The 26,352-nt window shown below is 51.5% G+C and overlaps 1 protein-coding gene across 3 annotated transcripts in view; it reads right to left on the reverse strand.

The window, feature by feature from the left end:
• Positions 1-15,650: 15,650 nt before the first annotated feature.
• Positions 15,651-26,352, reverse strand: part of UBE2D2 (ubiquitin conjugating enzyme E2 D2) — a 31,899-nt gene continuing 21,197 nt past the window's right edge. For all 3 annotated transcript variants that reach the window (XM_027682340.1, XM_027682339.1, XM_027682341.1), the window contains exons 6-7: positions 18,463-18,556; positions 15,651-16,925 (exon numbers count right to left, since the gene is read on the reverse strand). In XM_027682340.1, coding sequence (XP_027538141.1) covers positions 16,880-16,925; positions 18,463-18,556 — 140 coding nt within the window. In that variant the 3' untranslated portion in view covers positions 15,651-16,879. The remainder of the gene's footprint in view (positions 16,926-18,462; positions 18,557-26,352) is intronic.

Below are 26,352 nucleotides of genomic sequence, written 5' to 3' on the forward strand. Positions count from 1 at the left end.
GGCTGAATCCCCCCATGACACCCCTTCAGCCCCATCTCCAGGCCCTGATGGCCTTTCCAAGATGAGCAAAGGGAAACACCTGCCCTCCAAACCCAGCTCCCCCTGTCTTCCCCACGCAGGGGCAGGATGAGCAGCAGGGACGGCGCTTCCAGTCCCTCGCTATTTTTAATTGCTCTTTCCCAGAAAGGCTGGTGCAGGCTCCGAAAGCCGCTTCCAGCTGGGAGTTTGGAAAGCTGGTTCCAGTTAGGCTGCGCTCTGAGCTGTTATTTTTAGGAGGGCTGAAGGCGACGGCCCCGCTCCCCGGGCTGCTGCTCAGCTCTGGCCACAGCTCCTGGTTGCCAGCACCTCGCCGGACCCTCGGCTGGGGACGTCTTGGCGGCGTGATTTTATGACTGCTCTTTTTTTTCTCTGGTGCTTTTTTGGCAGGGAGGGACTTTCATCTCCCCACGTCAAGCTGTGCAGCCAGGAAGACCAAAGGCGGAGGATGTGAGCAGTGGTCATCCCTGAAGGGCCGGGGCGCGGAGCAGCGTCTGCTGGTTTTAATTAAAACCCATCCGCTGGCAAAGTTCGAAGGCGTGAGCGGTGCCTGGGCCAGGACAAGACCAGCAGGGAACAGCTCCAGGGAGCACCAGGGCTTGGGCTGCCACAGCACTGACAGGGCCTCCTGCCCCATCTCCAGGCTGTGCCCCATGTCTGGGTCCTGCCCCACACCTGGTTTCTGCCCTCACCCTTTCCCCTGCTCCCTCCTACCTCATTCCCTCTCCCAGAGCCCCCCCAGTGCCACTGCTCTGCTATTCCCTGGTTACCCCACTGATGGTCGTGACCCCTTGGAGCTCCCCCCATGTTCAGCCTCGCTGAGGTGCCCCTGGGCTGCCAGGCTCAGGGGACAGCGAGCTGGGAGTGCCCCCCAGAGCAGGACACCTCAGGGGACCACCGACTGCCAGCCCCTGCCATAGTCCCCAGGCCTTTGCCATGGGCCCTATCCCCTCACTGTGACCCCCAGTCCACTTCCATGGGGCTCATCCCATCACTGTGACTCCACAAAACTCTTCCATGGAGCTCACCCTCTTTCTCTGACCCCCTTCCATGACGCTCATCCCATTGCTGTGACCCCAAACCCTCTTCTGTGCAGCTCCCATTGATGTGACCTCTCCCATGACATTCATCCTGCCTCCATGACCCCCAACCCTCTTCAGCAGAGGTCACCCCTCTGCCACAGCCCTCACCTCTCCACTGTGGGGCTCATCACTGTGACCCCCCAGCCTTCTTCCATAGGGTTCATCCAATCACTGTGATGCCCCAACCCTCTTCCATAGGGTTCATCTCATCGCTGTGGCTCCCAGAACAGTTCCACGGGCTCACTCTCTGCCTCAGCCCTCTTCCATCAACTTCACCTTGTTCCCATGACCCCCAATCCTGTTCCATGGGGTCATCCCATTGCTGCAACGCCCCCCTCCCCATCGATGAGCCTCATCCCATCGCTGTGGCCCCCAACCCTCTTCTGTGGGGCTCACCCCTCTGCCACGACCCCCATCCCTCCGCTGTGGGGCTCCCCACAGTCACCCCACACCCCCACCTCGAGCCACGCTGACTTCACCCCGGCAGCGATTCTTATCCTCTCATCAAATCCCCCCCTCCCCGAGCCGGGCGCAGCGTCTCCTCGCCATCGCCGCCGCTAATCAGCTGTATTATCTGCGCCCCCATTATTCACGCGCTCGCTGCTGTCGGTGCTGCCCCATCCCACCGCCCTCCTCCTCCCGCGGCAGCCACCTCCATCCTTCCTTCCTTCCCACCCTCCAGCCCCACCGCCCCCCCGGCCGGACCGCGGCCAGCTGGCTTTGCCTGCGTTTCGGCTTCAGCCTCCCCCAAGGATTCCTAAATCTGATAAGGGAGGGGGGTGCTGCTTTCAAAGGAGCGGGGTTGACCTTTGCCGCTGCAACGAGAGCCGCATGGAGGAAAAAAATTGGCTGCGGCGAGAGAGGGGGAGCGAGCGAGAGCGAGCTGCTGTGGTTTTACAATCCCTAAATAACGCCGGGAGCTGAGCTGTAAACACATGGCGGTATTGCCTGAGCGTGTCCGCACTCCCCCCCCCCCCCCCCCCCCCGCCCCCCCCCCCCCCAACAACCCCCCCCCCACCAAAAAAAAAAAAGAGTAAAAAAAAACCCCACCAAAAAAAAAAAAAAAAAAAAAAAAAAAAAATTAATCAAAAAAAAAAAAAAAAAAAAAAAAAAAAAAAAAAGGCAGAAATCTCCTGAATTATTTAGCGAACGGTTCCAATCCGACGGCTAATTCTGCCGGCAGACGCCGGCGGCCGGAGCCTGGCGTTGGGAGATGATGACTATCGGCGGGAGCTGGCGGCGGGAGCAGGGTGGTCCCAGCCCAGGGGGGACCCGCCGGCGCCGCGGGGGTGCAGGGGAGAGCAAGGAGCCCAGCCCGATGTCATCCTGCCTGCTGGGTGTCCCTCATTCCCTGGTGACAGGGGACAGGGGAGATGCTCCAACACAGCCTCTCTTCTCCGCTCGTCTCCTTTCCCGGAGAGGAAAACCCCATCACCTGGAAAGAGCCCCAGCCCCAACGCACCCTCCTCCAGCACCCCCAGCCCCATGGACACCCCAAAAAGTCACCTCTTCCCCCGGCCAAGCTCCCCGCAGCACCCCAGGAGCGAGGGAGAGCTGCCACCCCGTCCCCTCTCACCTGTTTCTTCCCTTTATTTTTTTTTTCGGAAGCCACTAACACTTTTCTTTGAAGAGCAACAGATGAGCGAGACCCTCCCAGAGCCTTTTATGATGTTAAATTTATTGCCTGGCTCCGCAATTGCCATTTTAATGACGAACGCTCCCACGGCTTTAGCGCGGCTGAGTGCTGGCATTGAAAACAGAAGCCGGAGGGGACTCGCTGTCTCCGGTCTCCTGGAGGAGAACGGATTCCAGCCCTTTTCCTGGTCCTTGCACAAAGTTTTGCCAAATAGATAATGTGTTTTGTAATTTCCAGTCGGTGCTGTGCTGGTAAGGGAGGCCCTCTGCTGGCACCGGGCTGATGGGAGAGCCCCGGGAGCCGGCTGGGAACCACCACCGAGGCATCGAGCCTGGGAGACACCTCTGGCAAGGGGGACCTGGAGAACTGAGCCTGGAGAGTCACCTCCAGCAAGGTGTGCCTGGAGAACCGAGACTGGAGAGCCATATCCTGGAAGCCAAGCCTGGAGAGCCATATCCAGCAAAGCCATGCCCAAGGAACCTCCATTCCAGAGGTCCTGGAGAGCTCACAGAGGTGAGAACAGGGAATTGAGCCCATGGAAAGGAACCTGGGAAATTGAGTCTGGAGAACTGAGCTCATCAAGCAGAACCACAGAGCCACGATCAGAGAGCTGGGCCTGGAGAGATGTGTGTGGCCAGACCAGCCTGGAGGGTCATGTCTGGCCAGACGAGCCCATCCCCAGCCCTGCTCTTTCCAAAGGATCCCCATCCCTGCAGCCTGTGCTGGTCCACGGCCAGGTGGCTGTGCACATCCAACAGGAGCATCCCAGCCCTTCCTTTGGTTGGGGAAAGCCTCTGTACATCTGCCCTGGAGCAAGAGCTGGGTGAGACCATGCAGGGATGTCTGGGATGCCAAGGGGGAGCCATGGCAGCTTTGGCATGGGTTGGGCTGGAGCTGCTGCAGCTCCCACTGTGGAGAACAGTGGGTGGGAACAGTTCCAGAGGCCAGGGGTGACAGCCCCCACACCAGGAGCACCCATGGTCCCGTTGGCCTCTCCAGGAGGGCACCAGGTCCCTGCCAGGAGGACAAGGGTGGGACTGGGGCTGGCGATGGGCAGTGGTGGCGCGGGGCCAGCCCTGCAGACCCACACCGGGGATCTCAGCCGAGGACATCAACTTTTATCAGCAGATGCTTTATTTTTTTTAATGGTGCCTGAAACTCAGCCTGGGTTATCAGGGAGATATTAAATTGCTGTTGGAAGCGACACCAGCGGGGCGGAAAAGCCGTGCTGTGCTCTTACCTCTTCCCACAAGGTCGAGCCAGCCAGCCCCGGGGGACGGCGCATTCGCCGCGTCCTTCCTGTAGAGGGGATCACATGTCAGAGCAGAACGAAGCCTTGAGAAAATTAAACCCGTGAGCTCACCGCCTTCCCGAGCGCAGGCGCCAGCCCTCCCTGTGCTCCCCGAGCCTGGGCTGCCAGCTGGGGGGATCTGGCAGCTGGGAGGATGCCACCTCCCCCGGGGACAGCAGCGGTCCCCGACAGCGCACCCGCAGCTGGGGTGTGGGATGGAGGAGCTTTAAGCCCCGCTGTGCATCGCTGGGTGGTGGGGAAGGACCTGCCCATGGGAAGAAGCCGTCAGCCCTGACAGGACACAGCTGGCGAAGTCCCTTGAAGGCCTTCAGCCAGATTTCCTCTGGGAATCCAAGTTCTTGCTCGGGCAAAAGGGCAGATAGACAGGTTCAACTCTGGTGAAATAGAAAAGTGTATAACCATGTCTTGTCCTTGCCAGGGCCATTCCCAGACTTGGAGATGGCCAGGCATGAGGGTGGGTTTCTTCCAGGACAAGGGGAGTCCTGTTGCAGCATCCCTCTGTGACACAGGGGATGGACAGAGTCCGTGAGAGAAAGGCAACACAGTCCCCAGTAGTGCCTGCATGTGTGTATGGGGGGTCAACTGCAGGCCCCCCAGAAACCCCAAGCAGGGACCCCAAGCAGCCCATGCCTGTCAGTCGTCTGGGACTGGCACCAAGGAAGGGGCATCATGAAAAACACTGGCTGGGGGGGCCAAGACCCACCAATGTGGGACCTGGGAACAGCTAGACATTGCCCAAGATGGCAAGAGGAACAAGAAGAGGATGAAGGAGAGATCTAAGGGAGGACCAAGAGAGGACCATCCATGGGCATATCTTGAAAAAGTCCCAGGGCTGAGCCAGACTTCTTCCCAGGGCACCCTTTGCTCTACCAACTTTGCTCACACTCAAAGGGGGAGCAGAAACACAGCTCAGCCTCCATTTTCCCCATCAGCCACTCGCTCCTTCATCACCCTCTTCCTCCTCACGCCAGCTCAGCTCTGCCCCTTCCCAGCCAGCCAGAAAGTGCCAGGGCTGGAGTTACACAGCCACACTGGGCATCCCTCACAGGGGACAGGGCTTCAGTGGACCCCTCAGCACAGCCCCCAGTTTCACCCACGACAAGGCAGGAGGTGCACACAGCCCCCTACACACGCACACAGACCCCCAAATCCCCTCTCCCTGCCACCACAGTCACCTCCGAGTTCCCCCCGGGACCACCGGGGACACATCCAGCCCTTGGCACAGCCCAGCCTGGGCAGGGGCTGCAGCAGGGACGGCAGCAGGCAGGCAGGAGCCGTGTGGGGATGCTCCAGCAGCTGCCGCCAGCGCGGCTGGCGGATGCCCTTTGGCCAGGAGCAGCCAGGCTTTTTTTTCCAGCCCTTCCCAGGAAAAAAAAAAAAAAACAACAACCCAAGCCCCATAACGAGCTGTAGCGAAGCAGCGAGGAGGCGGCAGATAAGAGGCTGGAGCCCGCGCGGAGGCCTCACGGAGATGAAAGGCGATTGCGAACGAGCCTCCCCATCCCCTGCGGACAAAAGAGCTCCTAAAATATTAACGAGGCCCCGTGCCGCCAGGTCCCCCGGCCCCCAGCGCCGGCAGGAGCAGGCGGTACCCGCGCCGCCGGCCGAGGGGTCCTGGGGGGATGGAGGCACAGCGGGGAGCAGCGCAGGATGCTCATTAATTACCTCCCGCGCTCGGCACTGGCAAACGTGCCCCCCGCTTCCCTCGCCACCCCGGGGAGCCACTGCCACCTTCCCACCGGCTCGGCGTTTAAAGAGCACAGAGCGGGGGGCTGTGCTGGGGATGGTGGCCCCTCGCTGCCATCTCGGCGCCCCGGGGTACAGCCTCGCCCCCCCAGCACCCCTCAGGGTGAGTTTGGGGGGACGCCGGGGCAGCTCAGGGGGGTATTTTCACACCAGCGTCACGGGAGGGAATGGGAAGGGGGGACAGTGCTTGGTCCTCCATTTTTGGTGTCTGTGTGTGGTTCCTGCGGGCCCCACGCTGGGGACAGGGTCCCTGGGGTGCGGGAGTGGGGTGTCCTGTGGGAGCAGCTCAGCCTGTTCCCGGGACATCCACACTGCTCCTGCCCCATTCCCGGTGTTCCGGTGGCTGAGCGGGCTCGATCCCCACCGCTCCCCATCCTGGGAGCCCACCTGAGGGCAGCACAGCCAGGCCGTGTGCCAAGGTCCCAGCCTGGCTCCACGTCTCCTCCCTGGGGAGGACTGGGGGTGCCGTGGCGGTGGCAGTCGAACCCAGCAGCCCGGTGATTCGGGGTGACCTCGTGGCACAACCACCCCCCAGAGTCCCCACAGCCGCCCTATTCCCTCCTCGCTCCGCGGCCCAGCCCGAGCAGAGTGAAGGGTTGGGTGTCAAGGGGACACCGGGGGAAGGACGATGTTCCTGCTGCTCCGAATGTGCCGCTGGAAGGGAGGGAGGAGGAGCGCGGCAACAGCAGCTCCATCGCCGGGTCCGGAAGCGGGTCCACACGCAGATTGGGGGATTTGCATAGCACAGATGGCAGCCCAGGAATTTCAAAGCATCCCCCGTCGCCGCAGCAGCTGAAGGGCTCGGCGGCCCCGCGCAGCTGCCGGAGGGAGGGAGGCTGAGCTGCCCCGGCGTCCTGGGCCCGGCAGCCTCGAGGAGGACACACGGCACGGCATCCCCGGCACCGCTGCCCCTGGCCCAGGGTGGGCCGCAGGCGGCCAAGGGGGGGGCGATGGAGGGGGGATGTGGGGGCTGCAGCCCCCGCCGGCGAGGAGCCGCGTGGAAGGGCTCCCGCAAGGGCTGGAGGGCATGACATGTGAGAGACGACGGGAGCTAAATTTACACGGCGGTGGAGCGAGCTGCCTCCAAGGAGACGTGATCACGGGCTATAAATACCTGCAAGGAAACAACGGGGACGGGGACGGTGAATTATTCACAGGCGCAAGATGGCAGGACACGGAGCGAGCCCGGCCGGGGAGGGGGGAGCTGTGCAGGGGGGACCCCCCCCGAGCTGCAGCCCGGCTGTGGGGCATCGGGGCAGCCAGGGCTGGGACACCCCGTATGTCGGGAGCTCCTCAGTGGAGCTGTGAGGGTCCAGGGGGAGGAACTCCAGCCGTGGATCCCCGAGGTGCCTCCTGCTGGCACCAGGGACGGCTGCTGGAGGGAGGGGGTGGCCAGGATAGGGGTGCCCCTGCCAGACAGGTGTCTGGGGGGGGTGACACAGCCCCAGACCAGCCCCAGGGAGGAGCGGGTGGGGCAGAACTGGGAGCACTTCCCGCCGGCGGCGCCTGGAGCGCTGTGCTGAGAGAAGGTGTCCTGTGTGGAGGTGACATGGGAAGAGCCTTAGGAAGGTGTTGGTGAGGCCCTTTGGGTACAAAACTAAAGGCTCTTCGCTGTGCGGTTGAGCCTCCCCAGCAGGTCCAGCATCCCCCCATCCCGGTCCCGACTCCGCAGTAGGGGACAGCAATGAGGTGACGTCCCATGCGCTGGAGGCACCTCCAGCCTGCCCTGTCCCTCTCCGTAGGTTTCCCAGGGGACACTGGGCAGACACAGCGGCAGGACAAGCCCTTTGTGCCTGCACGAGACACTTCGGGAAGGACTTTGGGGGGGGCTAAAGCGTCGCGGAGCACATCTGCTCTACTCGGGCTTTTAACGGTAATAATAAATAGAAATAACTACTAGTAACCGAACTACTAACGAGAGCAGGTTCCTAAATCGCGGTGCCGTGCCCCGCGTCCACCGCGGGGTGCGGGAGGGAAGGGGGGATCCCTCCGCACCCCCCGGATCGGCCGCGCCGCTTCCCCGGCCTCTGCTGCCCCCCCCCGGCCACGGGGAGCGGAGCCGCCGCCGCGCCCGCGGGTGCGGGGGGCCGGGAGGAGGGACCCCCCTCTTATTGGGGGTATTTCCCATTTTAGCCCCTGGTGGAGGGATAATTCCTCTTTTCAGCTGTATTTTTTCACGCGCACTGGGCGGTGGAATTGGGGGCACGGTTGGCAGACGGGCACCTCGGGGTCCCCCAGCCCCCTGCCCCTGTCCTCGCCTCCTCCCTGCTCCCAGCACGCACAGGGTTGGGATTGCCCTTTGTGCCCAGCTCCGCTTCCGGCTGGAAAGCCCAAATCTGCCCCCACAAATCACACCTGAGTGATAAACGCCCCTTCTCCACCGAGGTCCAGCTGCTTCTCCCTTTGCCATCCCAGCCTGTCCCTTCCACGGGGAGGAGAGACACGAAAATGCCCCGAGGCCTGGAGCCCCTCTGCTCTGGAGCCAGGCTGGGAGAGCTGGGGGGGTTCACTTGGAGAAGAGAAGGCTCTGGGGAGACCTGAGAGCCCCTTCCAGTGCCTAAAGGGGCTCCAGGAGAACGGGAGAGAGATTTGGAACAAGGGATGGAGGGACAGGACAAGGGGGAAGGGTTTCCCACTGCCAAAGAGCAGGGTTAGGTGGGATATTGGGAAGAAATGCATCCCTGTGAGGGTGGGGAGGCCCTGGCACAGGTTGCCCAGAGAAGCTGTGGCTGCCTCATCCCTGGGAGTGTCCAAGGCCAGGCTGGACGGGGCTTGGAACAACCTAGGCTAGTGGAAGCTCCAGTGCCCAGCTCAGAGTTGGTCAAATCCGTGGCTGTTGCCACCATTCCCAAACCTTATCCTGACACCTGAAGGGGTTCCAACATCTACAGCCACAGTGATGGCCCCAGGTTTGTGTTTGCCACAGCCCAGAGCTGCTGTCACCCAGCCAAGGCTCGGCCAGGGGGGTGTCAGTGCTCAGACACTGCTAATGCAGCTCAGGCAAGGGCTGGGATGGACATGGCCTGGCAGCTTTGCCAGAAGAAGGGGAAAGAGACAGCAGCAAAAAGGAGGAATGGGGCCAGACAGTAGGAATTTTCATTCAGTTCATGGAGAGGTGACACCAGTCACTCCCCCGGGCAGCAGGACAGTGCTGTGTGAGAGGAACTGTCCAAGCAGAGGAGGCTCAATCCCACAGCAAAGCCCCTTTAGTTTTGTACCCAAAGGGCCTCACCAACACATTCCTAAGGCTCTTCCCATGTCACCTCCACACAGGACACCTTCCCTCAGCACAGTGCTCCAGGCGCTGCTGGCGGGAGGTGCTCCCAGTTCTGCCCCACCTGCTCCTCCCTGGGGCTGGGCTGGGGCTGTGTCACCCCCCGGGCACCCAGACAAGACTCTCATCTCTGGAGGGGGCACTGACATCGGGAAGCCTTTCCAATAAGCCCCTGGACAAGAATTTGGGCTTTCCTGTTGGGTGCCTTCCAGAAGCCAACATGGCATTTGTGAGTGGAGTTAATTGACTGAGGCAGGATTTGATTTGAGGGAAGATTTTAGCATTTCAATACAGAGTGTCTGTGCTTACCTGCTCTATATCAGACCAGACTGCAATGCTTGGACTCGATCTTGGAGGTCTTTTCCAACTTAAATGATTCCCTAATTGGAGAAATTACCCCACAACAAACCAAATAAAACCCGCTTGGCAAAAGCCCATCCTCCCACGAGGCTTCCAATGTGGATCTGGAGAAGTTCCTACAGCTTTTCCACCAGCATCTTCCAAGAAGGGATTGCAAGTTGAAACACTGAGTGCTTAATGTTGGTATTTAGGGTTACAACAGGAAAAATCTCACACGGAGCTTTATACAAGAAGTAAGTCCAGCAGCGTCAAAACCCCATCACTGACTTGGCAGGATCCACACTGACAGCTCACCTGGACCTGCACACACACCTTGATCTCTGCAGGTGAGCTCCCACAGGCACCTGCTCAGTGACAGCAAACAGCACAGGTACCTCCAGGAGCTGCTGTCACCTCACTGTCCCTGCTCGTGCATCCTCACCAACTGCTCTGCTCAATTCCCTTTGCTATCCTGGAAATCCCACACAGTGTCAGGGAAGGGGGGGGTAAAAAAAGAGGGGACAGATCAGGGAAGCCATGCACAGGGTTAACCAGATCTCAGAACATCCTTCCTCCAGCTGCACAGGTGAGCAGACACGACCCCCTCGTCTCTGGATGTGGGGAAGCCTTTCCAACAAGCCTCTTGTCAAGGAGGTTGCCTTTCCTAGTGGACGCCTTCCAGAGGCAAACATGGCATTTGGGAGTGGGGTTTCTTGACCAGGCAACAGCCAAGGCCAAGCAGTAAGCACAGTGACGCTTTCCTGGAAGCTCTGGTGACACCCAGTTATTCCTCTGCTCTCTGCAACTCCCTGACAGGAGGTTTGAACCAGGTGGGGGTCGGGCTCTGCTCCCAGGGAACAAGAGACAGGACAAGAGGAAACAGTCTCAAGTTGCACCAGGGGAGATTTAGGTTGGATATTATGGAAAATTTCGTCATGGAAAGGGCTGTCCAGTCATGGCACAGCTGCCCAGGGCAGTGGTGGAGTTCCCATCCCTGGAGGGACTTAAAAGCCATATGGATGTGGCACTTGGGGACATGGGTTACTGGTGGCCTTGGCAGTGCTGGGGGAATGGTCAGGCTTGATGATCTTACAGGAGTTTTCCAATCCAAACAATTCCATTTGCCTGCCAGCCTGCAGAATTCCTGATCCAGCTGAGCCAGCCATGCACAGACCTCCTAAAAAGCCCGAGAGCAGCACTGCAGCAACTCACAGAGCTCTGGGTCGAGAGGCAGAAAAATCATCACCATCCCAGGCTGTATTAGGAGGGGTTTTAACAAAACTTGCTAAACACTGGCTCAGGAGAAGCCACAAGGCAGAGAATCAAAGCTCCCAAACAGCACAACTGCTGAGGGTGCTCAAGAGGGAGCAAGGAGAGGGTTTAGACACAAACCACCAGTTTTGTTTAAGGGAAAGAAGGTCAGAAACCTCTGCAGGGGTTGCTCCATGTCCATCTTTGCTCCATCAGACCAAGCTGTTTCAGCTGGACACAGGGAAGTTCAAGGTATGGTGCTTGTGGCTTCAGGACACCCATTGTCTATCAGAGGAACTTGGAAAACAACTCTGACACGATGCTTTTACACGCTCTCCACACCTGAGAGGACACAGGGGCTGTTTGGGCTTCTTATCAGTACCCATGTATGGTGGATGCCACATAAGCCAGTATTTAAAAAACCAACCAAACAAAAAGAACCCCAAACCAACCCCTCTCAACCAAAAATACAGCACTCATATAACCCCAAAATTAGGCTGTCTTTTGAAAAAAACTGTGTCAAAGATCAGCAAGAAAAAAGCTCTAAAAAACGTTCAGCCTGTGCAGATTAAATTCGCTCCTGACAAGACCCCAAAGGAGGAGAAGCAACGCAGGTGCTCATGTCCAGGCAGGGCATCAGGGCACAGACTGATCCCATCAGGCTTTGGAAGCTGCTCTCTGTGTTTACTGTCAGCTAAGAACAAGTTTCTCCCCAGTCATCACACACCAGCAGTTTTCAGGGTAGAAGTTTAGCAGCAGTTCTGGTTTGATACCAGCTCTAACCATGGATGCCATTCCCAGTCATCCAAGTTCACAGAGTCAGACTGGTTTGGACTAAAAGGGACCTTAAAGCTCATCTGGTTCCACCCCCTGCCATGGGCAGGGACACCTTCCACTATCCCAGGTTGTCCCAAGCCCCGTCTAACCTGGCCTTGGACACTTCCAGGGAGGGAATGAACAGGAGTTCACTGGTTATTCAAAATGCAAACTTTTATCTACATCCCACAACTTGCTCTTTCAACCCAAAGAAACATTTAGAGCTGAGCAACAAATGGCTTTGCTCATGAGAAGACAAGAATGGTAAATATATCCAGCTCCCACTCGCCCTGAGATGGTTTCACCTGACTGTAAACAATAAAAACTAAACATTCCCACACAGGGCAGGAGAAGGGGAGACACTGAGAAGCAGAAACAATAAAATAGATCCTGTGGGTGCCAGATCAGAGGAAGAGCAAGCCACGAGTTGTGGGAACCCCTGAACAGCCAAGACAGCTCTGGCTTTCTCCAGCACCACAAACACCTTGTGCTCTCGCTCCAGAGCTTGATCCCAGATTCACACAGCAGTGAGCCCTCTGGATCAGGGACTGAGGTGCTGGAAGCAGCTCGCGTGGAAATCAAAGCACCAGCAAACTTGCTTTTAAGTCACGAGTTCCAAGAAGGAAGGGGACAGTGCGGGTTTGGTGAGAGCATACATATTTCTGCATGAAGATGCAGGCACATGACCACCAAGGCCACTCCAGGTCACCCACAAAGCCCTGCCCGTGGCCAGAGTGAGCCAGGCTTTGTAGGGAGCTAAAAGAGCCAAGATGAAGGTGACTGGAGATGGTTGAGAGAGGGACAGCACAGGACTAGAGCACCAGGGAGAAGGGAGAGAGCAGCCACGAGAGGAAAGGAAGCAGCACAAGCCAAAAAAAATGGGTTAAAAGAAAAAAAGCCATTAAGCCACAGTGATTTTGAGGGAATTATTTAATGATCAAATTGCAACATGATACAAGAGTACAGGCAGTGTTAGCACAGATCTAGTCACACACACTTCCAGGGGAGGGCAGGGGCAGCTGCAGGGATCCCTCCTGGAGTCTCTGAGCGCTGTCACTCACACAGGGGCTGGTCTCCATGCTTCCTGAAAGCTAAGGAGCAGGATTTGTCCTGTTTTAACCTTCCATCAGGCACCCTCAGTGCTCTTGTCCCTGTGCATTCCCTGTAGGAAACTGCTTCTGCCAAACCCAAACAACTGAGATTTCCAGCTTTGAGCACAGACTTGCTCCAAGCCTACCCAAAGAGCCCAGGAATGGAAGGAAGCAGGGAATGAAGCTCCATTCCAGCTACCTGCAGGGGAGGGGGGGAGGCTGAAGGGATGAGAAGACTGCTCCAAGGTTCTGTATTTATCAAGGACAGCCTTCCTTCCACTCAGATACACCTTTGGGCTTTTATTCTCCCAGGAGGTGACTTCCAAGCTCCGCCTGGACATGCCTAGAGCCTGACCCAAGGGTTCCTCCCCCTGCAGTGGGAGCACTGAGCACATTCAGAAGTGGTTTGTTGTCCTGGTTCTTTAGTTGTAACTCATTGGAGCAGTTTTCTTCTGCACCTCCCACATGCCCAGGTCTCCTGCCTTGCTCTCCCCAACATTTGCTGCTCAGGGCACAAAGGAAATTCACCTTTAACTGGGCAAAGTTTCCCATCATCCTTCCTTTAGGCTCCTGATGTTCTCCTGTACAGCAGAGCTGGGAACAAGAACAGGTCTAGAGCTGTTTTGCTGCTGAAGAAGACCGAGACCATCCAAAAATGCAGCCAGGCATTGCTGTCTGCAGCCAGGAAAACCACCAGGAAAGTCACAGGCCTAGGACAGGAAACAGTTTGCTGAGCACACCAGGCACACAAGATCATATCCAACTCAGCCCTGCTGTTTTTGCTACATCAGTTGATGGATGCAGACTGAACAGAAGAGTCCAAGGACGTTTCAGGCTGCAGCTTACTTGGAAGCATTGGGAAAGCATGATAATAACTAAAAATATTTTTTTTAAAAACCCCTCTTGCCTTGCCAAAAAGCTGTGACAGAAATGCAGCAGCACACCCTGCTGAAGGACAAGCTGGTGTTTCAAGCACAGTAATCAGGTCTCCAGTACTGCCCAGGATCAGCTCCATCCCAATCTGCAGGTCCAGGGAGGTTGGGCTTTGAGCCATGGGAATGTTTAAAGCCAACTCAGCACTGAACTAGGAGAGGTTCCAAAATACGTGGGATCATGTTCCTCCTCTGGGTCACTCCATGCAGTGGATGGGCACTGATGAGCTCAAGGATGTATCCAGGCACAGTGTTCCAGCTCTGCTGACAGAGCTGGGGGGATCTAAGCAGCTCAGTACTTTTTAATAAAACACATTTCCTTAGCACATGTAAAGAAAAAAGGGAATTCCATGAACAATCTACAGAATCCACAGCGCAAAGAAAGCCATGCAAAGGGAAACAGGCAACTTAAAATACTAAATGAAAGTTTAAAAACTGGACAGGGATGCAAGAGGTTGATGACGTGACAAGCTCAATGTTCCTAGAAAGGCAACATCCAGAGCCTGTGGCCTCCTGTGCTGTTTGACACTGGAACATACCCAACGTACAGCTTCAAAGGAGCAGGTTTCTAGTCCCAAAAATAGCTAAGCTGGGTCAGGTTTTCAGTTAAATGCTAGAAAAAAAAAAAAGGCTCCTTCACCTAGTTCACAGTACAACCCTCCCAAATGAGTGGTCATCCCACACAAGGGACAGAGCACATCCTCCCTGCTCAAACATCACCAGACTTGCTTTTACTACACAATAGTGGTTGTGCCAACAGCAAAAAAAGTCTGAACTGCCTGAGCACTTCACTGCAAGTGAGACTCATCCCAACAGGAGCAGATGTGTTAATGGATCATCCAAGCTGCAGCTGTTACAGACCCAGGACTATTTCAATGCATGTATGGCTTATTAATGTCCTGTCACCTTGTGGATTTGACTTCTGCTCCACCAGAAATGGAAACCATCTCCCTCAGCTCTCTCTGTTGTCACTGCTCCTTTCTCTCTCCCCCCATACAGGCCTCTGATCTTTTCCAGTAACTTCCAATGCCAAAGTCAACCAGATCTGCCTCAAAAAAATGATTCTTGGGAGGCTCAATTGCAAAGCAGGTAAAGATAATCCCCCCAAAGCTCCTCCCTTGTCTTTCTGTGACCCCATGGAAAAACAGGGGAGGGCAATTTTATGAGTAGCTCAGTTGGTCAGAGCATGGTGCTAATAACAACAAGGTTTGATCCCTGCATGGGCCATTCACTTCAGAGTTGGACTCAATGATCCTTGGGGGTCCCTTCCATCTGAGAATATTCTGTGATAAACTGAAACTCCCCCACTGAGGTGTTTGCTGAGGGTCCAGCAGGAGCACAGCCCGCACGTTACAACAGGTCAGTAAAGGCAAGGCTGACACAAACCCAGCCACCAGCTTGCACTCCAGGTTTGACAATGCCACAGGTGTTATCCAGAGTCACACCCTGCCTTCCCAGCATTCCAGACACCAACACCCTGTGGATAAGTGCCAAGAGTTGAAGGAGACCCGACCCGAGGCTCATAGCCCTGCACACCAAGCTCTCCCCCTCCCCTGTAGCTGTCACCCCTCAGCCAGGACACACGTGCTCCATGCCTTTTCCAGTGAAGCCACTCTGTCCCCAGGCCAGGAGAGCAGCGTTCCTGGTGCCTCTGGAGAGGGACACAGCTCCCTGCACGAGGGTCACACCTCCTGCAGCGCTGCGGACACACCGAGAGATGAGACAAGCGGAACAGATTTAGACCAAAAGCAGTGGACATTTATTCCTCATTTGTGCAAGAGTGTCAAGATGCATTTGGGAATGGCTGGGACAGACCCTGTGGCCGGAGAGCCAGCGGCTCCAGCCTCTCCTGCCCGATGGCTTGGGTTACAATTCTACTAAGAGGAGATAAACTTGCAGACTCACCTACTGTCACACCAACGATGCTGGCAAATACACTTGTATACAAAGAAAAGTTTCAAACTACTTTTTTTTTTTTCCACTAGATTCAAGTGAAGACTTTGTTCCAAAAAAAAAAAAAAAAAAAAGACACATACAAGTACAATTTAAAACTGTATGAACATTTGCAAATGTTTAGTGCAAAGTAATTATGTAAAAGCTACATTTTATGAAAGTTTGTGCTGATGTGTTTGGTAGGTTGTTTTTTTTCATTTTTTTACCCTTTTACATCCATTTTTTTTTTAGTTACATAAGGTTTCACTTACCTACAGTACATATGCATTGTGTTAGGTCCCATGCAAGTGGGAGTAATACCATCAGGCTTTGTAAAATGTCACTCTGATTCGCATTTAGTAAACTGCTTATTTGGTTTAACAGTCAAGTTCCTGGCACACTACACATCCTGATTTCATCTAAGTGCTCAAGCTCCTGTTTGCCTCTTCAGGTGCCTTGTGTGATGCAAACCAAACTGCTTCACGACTTCAACCCAAAAGTTGGTTTGTTTTTGTTTTTTTAAGAGAAATCCACCGTTAGTTTAAGCCTGTAACAAACTGCTCTGAAAATTAAAAGCCTATTCACACAAAGTTATATGTAATGACTGTAGTAATCAGTTTATTACACAGATTAATCATTCTTGAACGTACAAGCTCCAGGGGAGCAGTTGGGTCTTTAAATACACACAAGTTTTCTGTCAAATGGATTTTTTTTTTTTTACCCTTACATCCAGAAAGACCTAAGCAGTTAAAAAACTTAAGAAAAAATAAGAGCTATTAGCTAGGTATTAACTGAGAAACCACATACAAACCAAAAAAAGTATGAAGGGAGGGAGAGAGTTGAAACAAATCAACATCACTTGATGCACTAATAGCTCCAATCCATTTAAATGGTGACCGGTTAAACTTAGACCTTAAACACAGGATGTGGGTACAGTTTCTCATTGGTCATAACATTTACCTAAGGTGTAGGTCCTTCAGAATAAAATGAATACAGAAACAGTTTCAAGTTCTTCACCTTGCTTTTCATAACTGTTATGAGTTTAAAAGGATTCCACTTAAAATCCTTCATGGATCAGCAACACTGTCCCTAAGAAATCTGAGAACCACCAGGACTCTTCCCATTCCCATCTGATTACCCAATTTTAACTCAGCAAGGAATGCTTTTAGGCTCACAAAGTTATGACTGAAGAACCAGCTTTTCACACACACACTTCTCTGCTAGGAGTCAATGTTGGTACGGGGAAATACAGTATTTCTAGTTTGTTGTTCCAAGTATGTACAACACGCAGCACTGCTGTATCAGGTAAACATGTGCACAGGGGAAGATGAGGCGTGGGCTCATAGAAAGCAGTCAAATGGAAATCAAAAGGACTTTCTCTTTCAGAGTTCCCCTATCTTTATTTGTAGAGGTTATCCAATAATTTCTTTAATTACATCGCATACTTCTGAGTCCATTCCCGAGCTATTCTGTTGTACCTGTATGTATAAAAAGAGGATTTACTTAACGTGGCATCTGCACAGTATTCCAGCTCCAGCAGTCTAGTCTACACATGGCATGAACTCACACTCTCTACAGTACACTATCATCAATTTGTAACATTTAAGAGCAAAATTAAACACTAAGCAAACAGGGGGAACAAGAAAGCCCAGGGTGCTTCATGGAAAAGAAATACCTGGTCATGTTTACAACAGGAGTATGAGATCTTTGTGACTGGAGCCATAAAACAGAGCTAGAAAAGGGCTGAGGGGAAAGGATTCTCAGGAAGGCTTCACCTGTGCCTCCCCTAACCCCTGGGAAAACTTACTGTAAGGTTTCATTTGGACATTCTGGAATGATTAATGTGTCCCTTGCCATCTCCTCCCTTCAAAGTTAAACCCAATACCTGCCATCGACTCATCTGCCCAACCCCAATATGTTCCTTGTTGCATATTTGACTGTCATTTTTTGATGACTGTCAGGACACAGTGATTTGTCCATGAGAATTGGTTTTGTTCTGAAGGCACAACAATTCCCAACCCCCCTGTGGCTTTTGCACCCAAATATCCTTCACAGCCAGAGGAAGCTCAGGATACTTGTGTAAATCAAAGCAGTTATGATTAACTGCACTGATGAAAGCTTCTCTCTGACAACCAGTTGTTGTTATTCTACAGAATTAAAAGAATAAGATACTTACAGCCAGAATTTTCCTATAGTTATGCACACTAAGTTGGTTTGTGTTGGAATTTAGTCAGGAGACAACATTCTTTAGCCTAAAGGATCTGAAAATCCACTCCTAACTCTCTCCTTCCCATCACTGCTCAGAGACTACTCAAGCAGCAAGTCCTTATGGTTAAGCCCAAAAATTTGTTTCCCTATTTTTGGGGGGAAAAAAAAAAAAAAAAAAAAAAGAGGAGTCCTGCATACTTAAAGTGCAGACAGACAGTGTTCACTGCATCTCCAAACAGGTGCTGCTGCTCTTGCAGCTCTCAAAAACAGGATGCATGAACTTCTCTAACACTGCTCCTCAAGTATGCAGTAGACAAAGCAAATTTGTGGATGATTTTCCCTTCCCTGACCAGATCTGGGAGGGAACAGAGAGGTAGGAAGTGTTTACAATGGTCATTAAGCTGTTAAAGTGCTCATTAGCACTAAAGCTTCTCTGTACAGAAGTTTGGGAGTCCTCCTACCCCAACCTCTACACCACTGGTTCTTCCCTTGTGCTATCAAGTGAAGGAGAAACAGGGAGTTTTTGTTATTTCTTTGTATGATTCCAGACCCAGAGCTGCCATGGAATATTCTCCCGTTGGAGTAACTTGCTCTCCCTCTGCTGGCTATGTGGGATTAAAGCAGCTCAGAGAGTGGCATTACAGATCTCAGGGAAAAACAAAAACACCTCTAAAAAGACCACAGTTAGAGCTTTGATTTGCCTTTTTTCAGTCTTTTCCAAGAAGTGGGGCCTTTCAGTTCCCCTTTACTGTGTAAGTGTGGATTCTGCCCTGTCATATTTCACGTTTTTTTGGCTTCCATACTTACTTTTCTCTATCTGTTTTGTAGATCCGTGCAATCTCAGGCACTAAAGGATCATCTGGATTGGGATCACACAACAGAGAACAGATGGACAAAAGTACTGGGGAGAGAAAAGAGACACAATTAGTTTCAGTGCAGCTGAGGACACCTGCACAGGTCAGCCCACGCCCTTCCTTCCCCTCCAGCCAGTAGCATCAGCAGCATTTATTTAAAATTCCCAAGGAGTAGTAATCCCAGGTACATCAACTGAGTGATTCTGAACAGAATTCCTTACCAGTGAACTACAAAACTTCACATGACCACAATGTCACAAGGAATAACCTCCTGGATAGGTGTGTCCAGCAGCAGCCATGTCTACCTGAACCCACACGTGAGAGCATTCTGGGAAGACTTCCCTGCTTTTGCACCTGAAATTCAGCTTTTCCCTAAACCAGACACCTCACTGTTAAATGACCTGGAGTAGCACTACTCAAAAGTCAAACAGCAGACAAGTCCAGCTGAGATGAATTAAGAAAGGGCTGTTCACAGCTACTTAAGAATCACAGAATGGTTTGGGTTGGAAGGGACTTTAAAGCTCATCTCATTCCACCCCCCTGCCACAGGCAGGGACACCTTCCACTAGACCAGGTTGCTCCAAGTCCCATCCAACCTGGCCTTGAAGATCTGTTTAAAAATACACCACTCTTGCAGAGAACTAAGAGGCTTTACCCAATTATTTTCCAAGCATAAGGAAGATTGAGATGGATTAAGTGTAGTGTAATATTCAAAATGACCCAAGAACACCCAGCTCCCTGCACTGCTCCCAACCCCAGAGCCCTCGAACTTGAGTGTTTCACTATAAATATATAGTGCCTATATCCCAGAGGCCACATCCTGCTCAGCTGAGTGACAACCTCATCCATACAAGGAGCCAGGAGACTGCTGCAAAGCCACAAATAGCACACGGACATTCCTACATTCACACCAGAGAGGAGAGGAGAAGGCAGGGAGTTACAAGCAAAGCATATTGGGACAACACTACGCCAGGCACGGCAGGGACATCTTGCCCCCCTCCCAGAAATGCCAAACATTCCCTTCTCTCCGCCTGTTTGGATCAAACAGTGCCACTCCATATGTCCCTTCACCAATTGCAGCGACGCGGAGTTGTCACAGTGCAGCCTCCGAGCAAGTTGGAGATGACAAGAGTGAGGAGCTTGAAGACACTAAAACACAAATCTGCTCCAATTTCCATCAGTTGCACGAGGCAGCTATCCATGAAAAATGAAAGGAAACAGCACACAGCCCCATAAAAACAAAGGAGTTAAGATAGGTTAAAACACAGGCCACAAAACAGATCACAGAATGGTTTGGGTTAGAAAGGTCCTTAAAGCTCAGCTCGTTCCACCCCCTGCCATGGGCAGGGGCATCTTCCCCTAGCCCAGGTTGCTCCAAGCCCCATCCAACCTGGCCTTAGATACCTCCAGGTACGGGGCAGCCACAGCTTTCTCTGGGCAACCTGTGCCAGGGCCTCACCACCCTCCAGAGAGAAGAGGGAAACAGGTGTGATATTCATTGGAAATGGAGAAAGGTTTTTTTCCAAGTGGGACAAAAGTGAAAGCTTCCCTACATCTGAACTGAGTGTGGTGCTTGGTGGTGTGAGCACCAAGAGAACACAGAAAACCACTTAGTTCAGTTTCCCCCATTTCTGTAGACCCTTCACTAGTCAATTCTCAATTCCAAGTTCAAAGCATTTAGGGAAAGTGTGGTAATAAAGTGGCCTTGATTTAAGTGAACATATTTCTGGTTTGGAATAAAGAGCAACCTCTTCCTCCTTTTCCCAATTTTCTACTGTACACCTGTGAGAGAGTTAAGGGCTTAATTATCCTCTACCATAACTGACATTTGGGCTATTTATTGAGCTCCCTCTCAGAACACAGCCTCAGAGTGTGAGGGAAGCATGTAGAAGCAACTAGTCCTGAAGTGCTTAGCAAGGGACAGAGTCCCTTAGCAAGGGACAGAGCACATTTAGCACCTGTAGTACAGCTCCAGCACCAGCTCCTTTCCCCCACATACACTGAGTAAAGTGTTCAGTAATGGGAACTCTTTGACACATCCAGCTGCTCCCAGTCAGTTTAGCCTCAAAACAGCTGTTTGTCCAGCAATTCTCCTGTAGCTCATTCCTTTCTGTCTGTCAGACTCCACTGCTCTGATCACTTGAGTTTCTTCAGCTGTAGGATGAGTGAGACAGCTCAAACCTGTCCCCTGCCTTCACCAGAAACAGCAGGAGATCCAATCCAAGTTTTCTGGTCAACTATTGTAACTATTCCCTCAAGTTTTATCTTACCACAGTCTTTAAAAACCAAGGACTTTTCAGAACACAGTGGCTCAGAACCACACTGCAGGTCTGGCCAGTGCTCTCAGCCCTTTTCCCAACACTCAGTTCACTTTTCAGCATCACTCCAAAAACACTGAATAAAAATCATTTGGCTTCAAGCTGCACTGCCACATTCATCTGCTTTGTTTTATTTTTTTAAGTCTTCATTAATCCAAACTATTCTCATTACACTTGCTCTTGCTGGTGACTTCACATAATTCCCTTTTTATCTGTACAGCCCCAGCAAGAAGAGCATTTTTAACCAGTTATCTAAACTGGTGTAATTTTAATATCCTGCTGAACCCAGTTATCTGTTCATATCAATTTAGGAAGTTTCTCTTGAGGTTTTCCACTAGAACATTGCACATACACACCTTTTAGACCAACCAACATAAGGAGCCTCCAGACCACTGTGGAAAAACCCCTTGGAAAAGGCACCTTCTCAAAGTTTCAAGTGCAAGGGTAAAGAGGAAGCAATCAAATATGTCAGTTGTGTATCAGAGTAACTAATTAAACCAACACTATGGAATTAGAGACTCACCAGACCACCCTCCTCTGCAATCAAGTATTACAGCAATGAACTCCACAGCAAAGCCTTGACATTTACTACTCAAATGACTACACTATTAGTAGGAGACAATAAAAAAGTTCCCAAAAAGCTTTGTAACCACAGAATTAAGCTGAATAACTACACAAGGCAGGTAAGTGACATTTTTACACCTTGTTCTACACATCCTGCATGACCATAGGCAAAGCATTATCAGCTTGACAGCATCCCTTGGAGTCTCCCACTGGAAGGGATGTACCACAAGTGTGCACTCTTCGAATTCAAGTCTGGATTTTTGTCAGTAACTGCAAAATAAACTTTACTTGCCATTGATTCAAAGGGTTCCTCCCTTGAAACAACTCTGTACAGAATTATTTCTCATCTCTTCACTCTTAGCTGTCAGAGTTGCCCATTCTGCAGCAGAACATTAAGCAACTTAGAACCACTGTCAGTTTAAAGCTCCCTTTCAGTCCAAAATTGGGTTTGCTTTGTTTTATTTCACTCACCAGGCAGCCTACTGACCTCTAACATCTCAGCTATGCTCCCCATATATCTCTGCAGACAAAAACACAACCTACTCTTCAGTGTGGTTCCTTCTGCCATGAACTAGCACAGACCAAGTACTTCTCAACACCAAGGGACTGGGAGAACCAAACTCATCAAGCAAACAGGTTGACAACAAAGTGGTTCTAAAAATGGGCTTAGCTTCCCCACAGAGCAGTGAGAGAAATGCACCTTCATCAGGCACAATGATCACTGAACACTTAATATTAGATCGCTTGAATAACATGCAGAATACAGTCTACAGTGTAACAGAGCACAACTGGCATCCAAGTTCCCACTGCAAGACTTGCCTTTACAAAGCACAAAACACTCTGAAGTTCAAGCACAATCTCTCCAGGCAGAAAATCCTGCCATGGACAGCTTGTCAGCAGGATCAGCTACAGTTCAGCACGGCATGATCCACCTCCCCTCCTCAGCAGCTGCTGTGCTCTCACACCTCCCAGGCCAGCCCACCATCCCCAACCAGCAACTTCACCTTCCTGCTTCTGCCCCATCTCAGACTGAAGGGGTGGGTAAGATGCAAATTCCACTTGTAAACTCCATGGCTGAGGTTCCTCTGCCAGGAAGCAGCTCAGGACAACCCATGACAACAGCTCTCCACAGGTCCTTCCAACAGTAGCCAAATGAGCAGTGTGGAACACAATTTAAAGCACTACTGGAACATCTATTGGCTCATCCAAATTTAAGAGGCATGTTAAAGTTCCTGGAACTCACAGGTGAAGAGACTCTTAAAAGCAGCTGATCTCCACTTCCTCATCTTCCAAACACAACCCTCAGATGATTCACTTTGTCTGCAAAGCCTGACTGGTGTAATATCCACCACTCCAGCCACCCCTGACAGAGTACCAGCCACTACAGATACTGCTGTTTAAGTCCAGCTGGAATTCCAAACAAACCTGCTCCAGTAAAGCACTCATCCATGGGACACTTCAGGGTAAGGAAAACCAACTGAGGAGCAATGGAATCTCCAGCTGAATCACAGCAGGGAGATGAAAAGCACCAATTTTTCCAAGGTAATGAAGCTATCCAGAAAAAACGACTGGTGTGTTCTGATCCAACAGCTGCTTGGTGCAGTTACTGCTCTCCAAAGAGGAGCCAATTTAGAATCCATCCAGGAGCAAGGGTTCATCTCTAAGCAAGCACAGAGACTATTTAACAAACCCTTTGCTGGTGCAAAGTACCAAGAAAGTGCTGAGATGGTTGCTCTGCATGCCAGACTTTCAGGACAGCAGGATGACACTTACTCAGCTCTCTGTCTTGGCTGGAGTGACATAGGAGTCTCAGGATCACCTTATAATCAAAAAGGTCATGCACTGACATGAACAGTTGGATAACACAGGGAAGCATGGATTCCTGGCCATCAGCAGTTCCCAGCAATGGCAGCAGCCCACCCCACCTGCTGTCCCAGGGGAGTGATGAACACTGTGCCCATAAGGTCTTTCTGTGGAAAGCCATTTGTCACCTCCTGGAGAGCAGGAGACAGTGCTGTGCCTCCTGATCCAGCAAAGTCTCTGAATATGAACCTAAGAGTTTGTCAGCTCAGGTTTAATTGATTGTGAAACACCTCTGCCAGCAGAAATATGAGCCTTGGACACAACACTGCTGAGGAATTCTGAATTCCATGCTGGGGGGTTCATCCAGCTGTCCTGCTTCTCCCACCAGCTCCTTCACTGATGCCTGGCAGCCTCCACATCAAGGCCCACTGCTACTTCCACCTCTATTCCTCAAAATCAGGAAGCAACCTGATTCCTGGAAGGAGTATTCTCCTATACAATCATTGCTTTGGAGTTTCAGGCCCCAGACTCTTGAAACTTTTGAGGCACACAGCTGTCAAAGAGTTTTATCAGCACTGACAAACATTAAGCTTTTAGCTTTAAACACACTGAAAACACCACTGGTCCAACAGCTTCAAATGAGTGGCTCCTGACTGTGAATAGGCAAGGTGCACCCAAATAAACTAAAGCAGCTTCAGACTCTGCTCCAGTTCAATCCTATTTCTTAACCATGGTCCCATTTCCAACTCCTCCAGCCTCTTCCCCAGCCCTACAGGAAGTGTACCTTTAAATCTGAGCAGTTTAAACTTCTGGCTTCAAAGCAACTTGAATTCCTGCTAAGTCAGTTCAACAATTTCTGGTGACAAAAGAAGAAAAGTTAAGTGTTGCCCAGTGTATCACAGACTGGTTGAGGTTGAAAAGGATCTCTGGAGATCATTTTGTCCAGCCCCCTGGCTCAAGCAGGGCCACCTATGGCAGGTTGGCCATGACTGTGTCCAGGTGGTTTTTGAGTATCTCAAAGGCAGGAGATCCCACAACCTGCCAAGGCAACCTGTGCTGGTGCTCAGCACCCTCACAGTAAAAACAAAACACAAAAAGGTGTTTCCTGCTGTTCAGAGGGACCCTCCAGTGCTTCAGTTCATGCCCTGTCACTGGGCACCACTGAGAACAGTCTGGTTCTGTCACCTCTGTACCGTCCCTTCAAGTATTTATAGACACTGATAAGATCCCCCCAAGCCTTCTCTCCTCCAGGCTGAACAGTCCCAGCTCCCAGCCTGCCTCATAATGGGAGATGCTCCAGTCCCTCCATGGCATTCATGGCCCCTCACTGGGCTCTCTCCAGTACATCCATGACCTCCTTGTTCTGGGGAGCCCAGCACTGGATAAGTGCTCCACATCCAGCCTCACCAGTGCCAAGCAGAGGGGAAGGATCACATCCCTCAACCTGCCAGCCACACTCCTCCTAGTACAAACTTCCTTGGAGCAACACCTGGGAAGCTGCACAAGTGGTTAAACTACAGTTTTGGGAGTTGAAAAGCAAAAATGGGCATTTCCCTTAGAATCCCAACTCAGCACATCATGTCACACCCATGTTCTGTGACAAAGCCACCCATTTATGTGGGTAAGTGCTACAACAGGCAAATTAGAGCACCAAGAAGACGATCAGAAACCAGGTTCCCAATTTTTAAAACTGCACTGTGAAGGTCCAGTTCATTTAGGTCACTGGGTACTTGGGAAATCCCACGCAGTAAGTCTCAGTTAAGCAATTCTTGAGGAGCAGCAGCACAGAAAATCCACAGCACACTGGGCATGGAAGTTTGGACAGTGGAGCTGAACTCTGCCATGAATGAGGCTGAAGTTCCTCACTGCCCCTCCAGCACACTCAAACGGGCTCCATGAGTCATTAGTTACAAAACATGGGGAGAAGTGGGACAGGAAAGCAAGCTGCCTGACTTTCACTGCAGAAGTACTTCAAGATTAACTCTTGCACATCCACTTGCCAAGTTCAAGAGAAAGCGTGGCTTTTTCCCCCAAAAGTGGCTGGGAACAGCTGTAATCATGTTAAAATACTTCAATCTCCTGTTTCAGGCAACAGAGATTCTTATTTGTACAGAGCTGGAGATAATGTTTTTAATTTAAGCCTACACATTCTACTTAAGCCTTGGAGTTCAAATTGCCCACTAGGTGTGGTTAAGACTGTATTTTGAGATGATTTATTCTCCAGTATGTATTCTTTAAGGAACACTGAGTTAAGAATTACTAATACAAGCAAACTGGCTGTTCTACTGAGACACTCACTGTTGTTCTCCCAAGTCTTCAGAAGCTGTTTTAACAATTCTAGGAGGGATAGAACAAAACCCCAAAATGCCAGTCACCTGTCATAGCCACAATCACTTTATCAAGTTGCTTACAGAGGGCTCCAGAGTGTGAGGGGTCAAGACCCTTTACCAGCAAACTGGGATGATTAACTACCACTGACAAGATTTATCACTGCCTTTTCACCAAAAAGTGGCACTTGAAATCCAAAGGAAGCCACTGCACACCCCTTCCCCTCCCTCCTTGGAGGTTAAGGTGTAAAACATGTTCATGTACCACACATTAACTGCAGCATAACACCAAGCCCATGCAAGCTGCTGGCAGTGCTGCCTCCCAGCTGCCTCAGGAGGAAGCTGTGCATGATAAGCTTTTTTCCTAGAAGGACTGTTTCTAGTCATTCCAGATTTCTCAATCAGTAGAAAGCACATTTTCTTTTTTCAGCTGTGCTCTAGTTATCTGCTTACAGATTTTAAATTCAAACAGCTTGTTCCCAGTAGTATCCCAGTTAAAGGGTGGCACGATTTAAGAAAAAGTCTAAGAAATCCACAATACAAATAATAAATTGCTGCTTTGGAAGGGATGTGAGTTTATTGCTGAATGTCTTAAGTCTTGTTACTTACTCTAAATTACCTAATCCAACAGCTTTTCCTGCTAGGAACACATCCATTCTTTGATAAGGCTGATCAGTCACTAGAGAGCTAAAATAGCCCCAAAGTCTGTCATGACACATTCTAACCTGACTGAACACAAGATTTCAGCCCTAAAAGACTCAAGTTGCCTTTGTGCAATTTCTTTACACTTGCTCAAGATGGGAACATCAGCTCTTTGCTTCTGAAGTTGAG

The sequence above is a fragment of the Neopelma chrysocephalum genome, unplaced genomic scaffold (genome assembly GCF_003984885.1).
Source record: "Neopelma chrysocephalum unplaced genomic scaffold, ASM398488v2 Primary Assembly neopelma1_63, whole genome shotgun sequence".
NCBI lineage: Eukaryota > Metazoa > Chordata > Aves > Passeriformes > Pipridae > Neopelma > Neopelma chrysocephalum.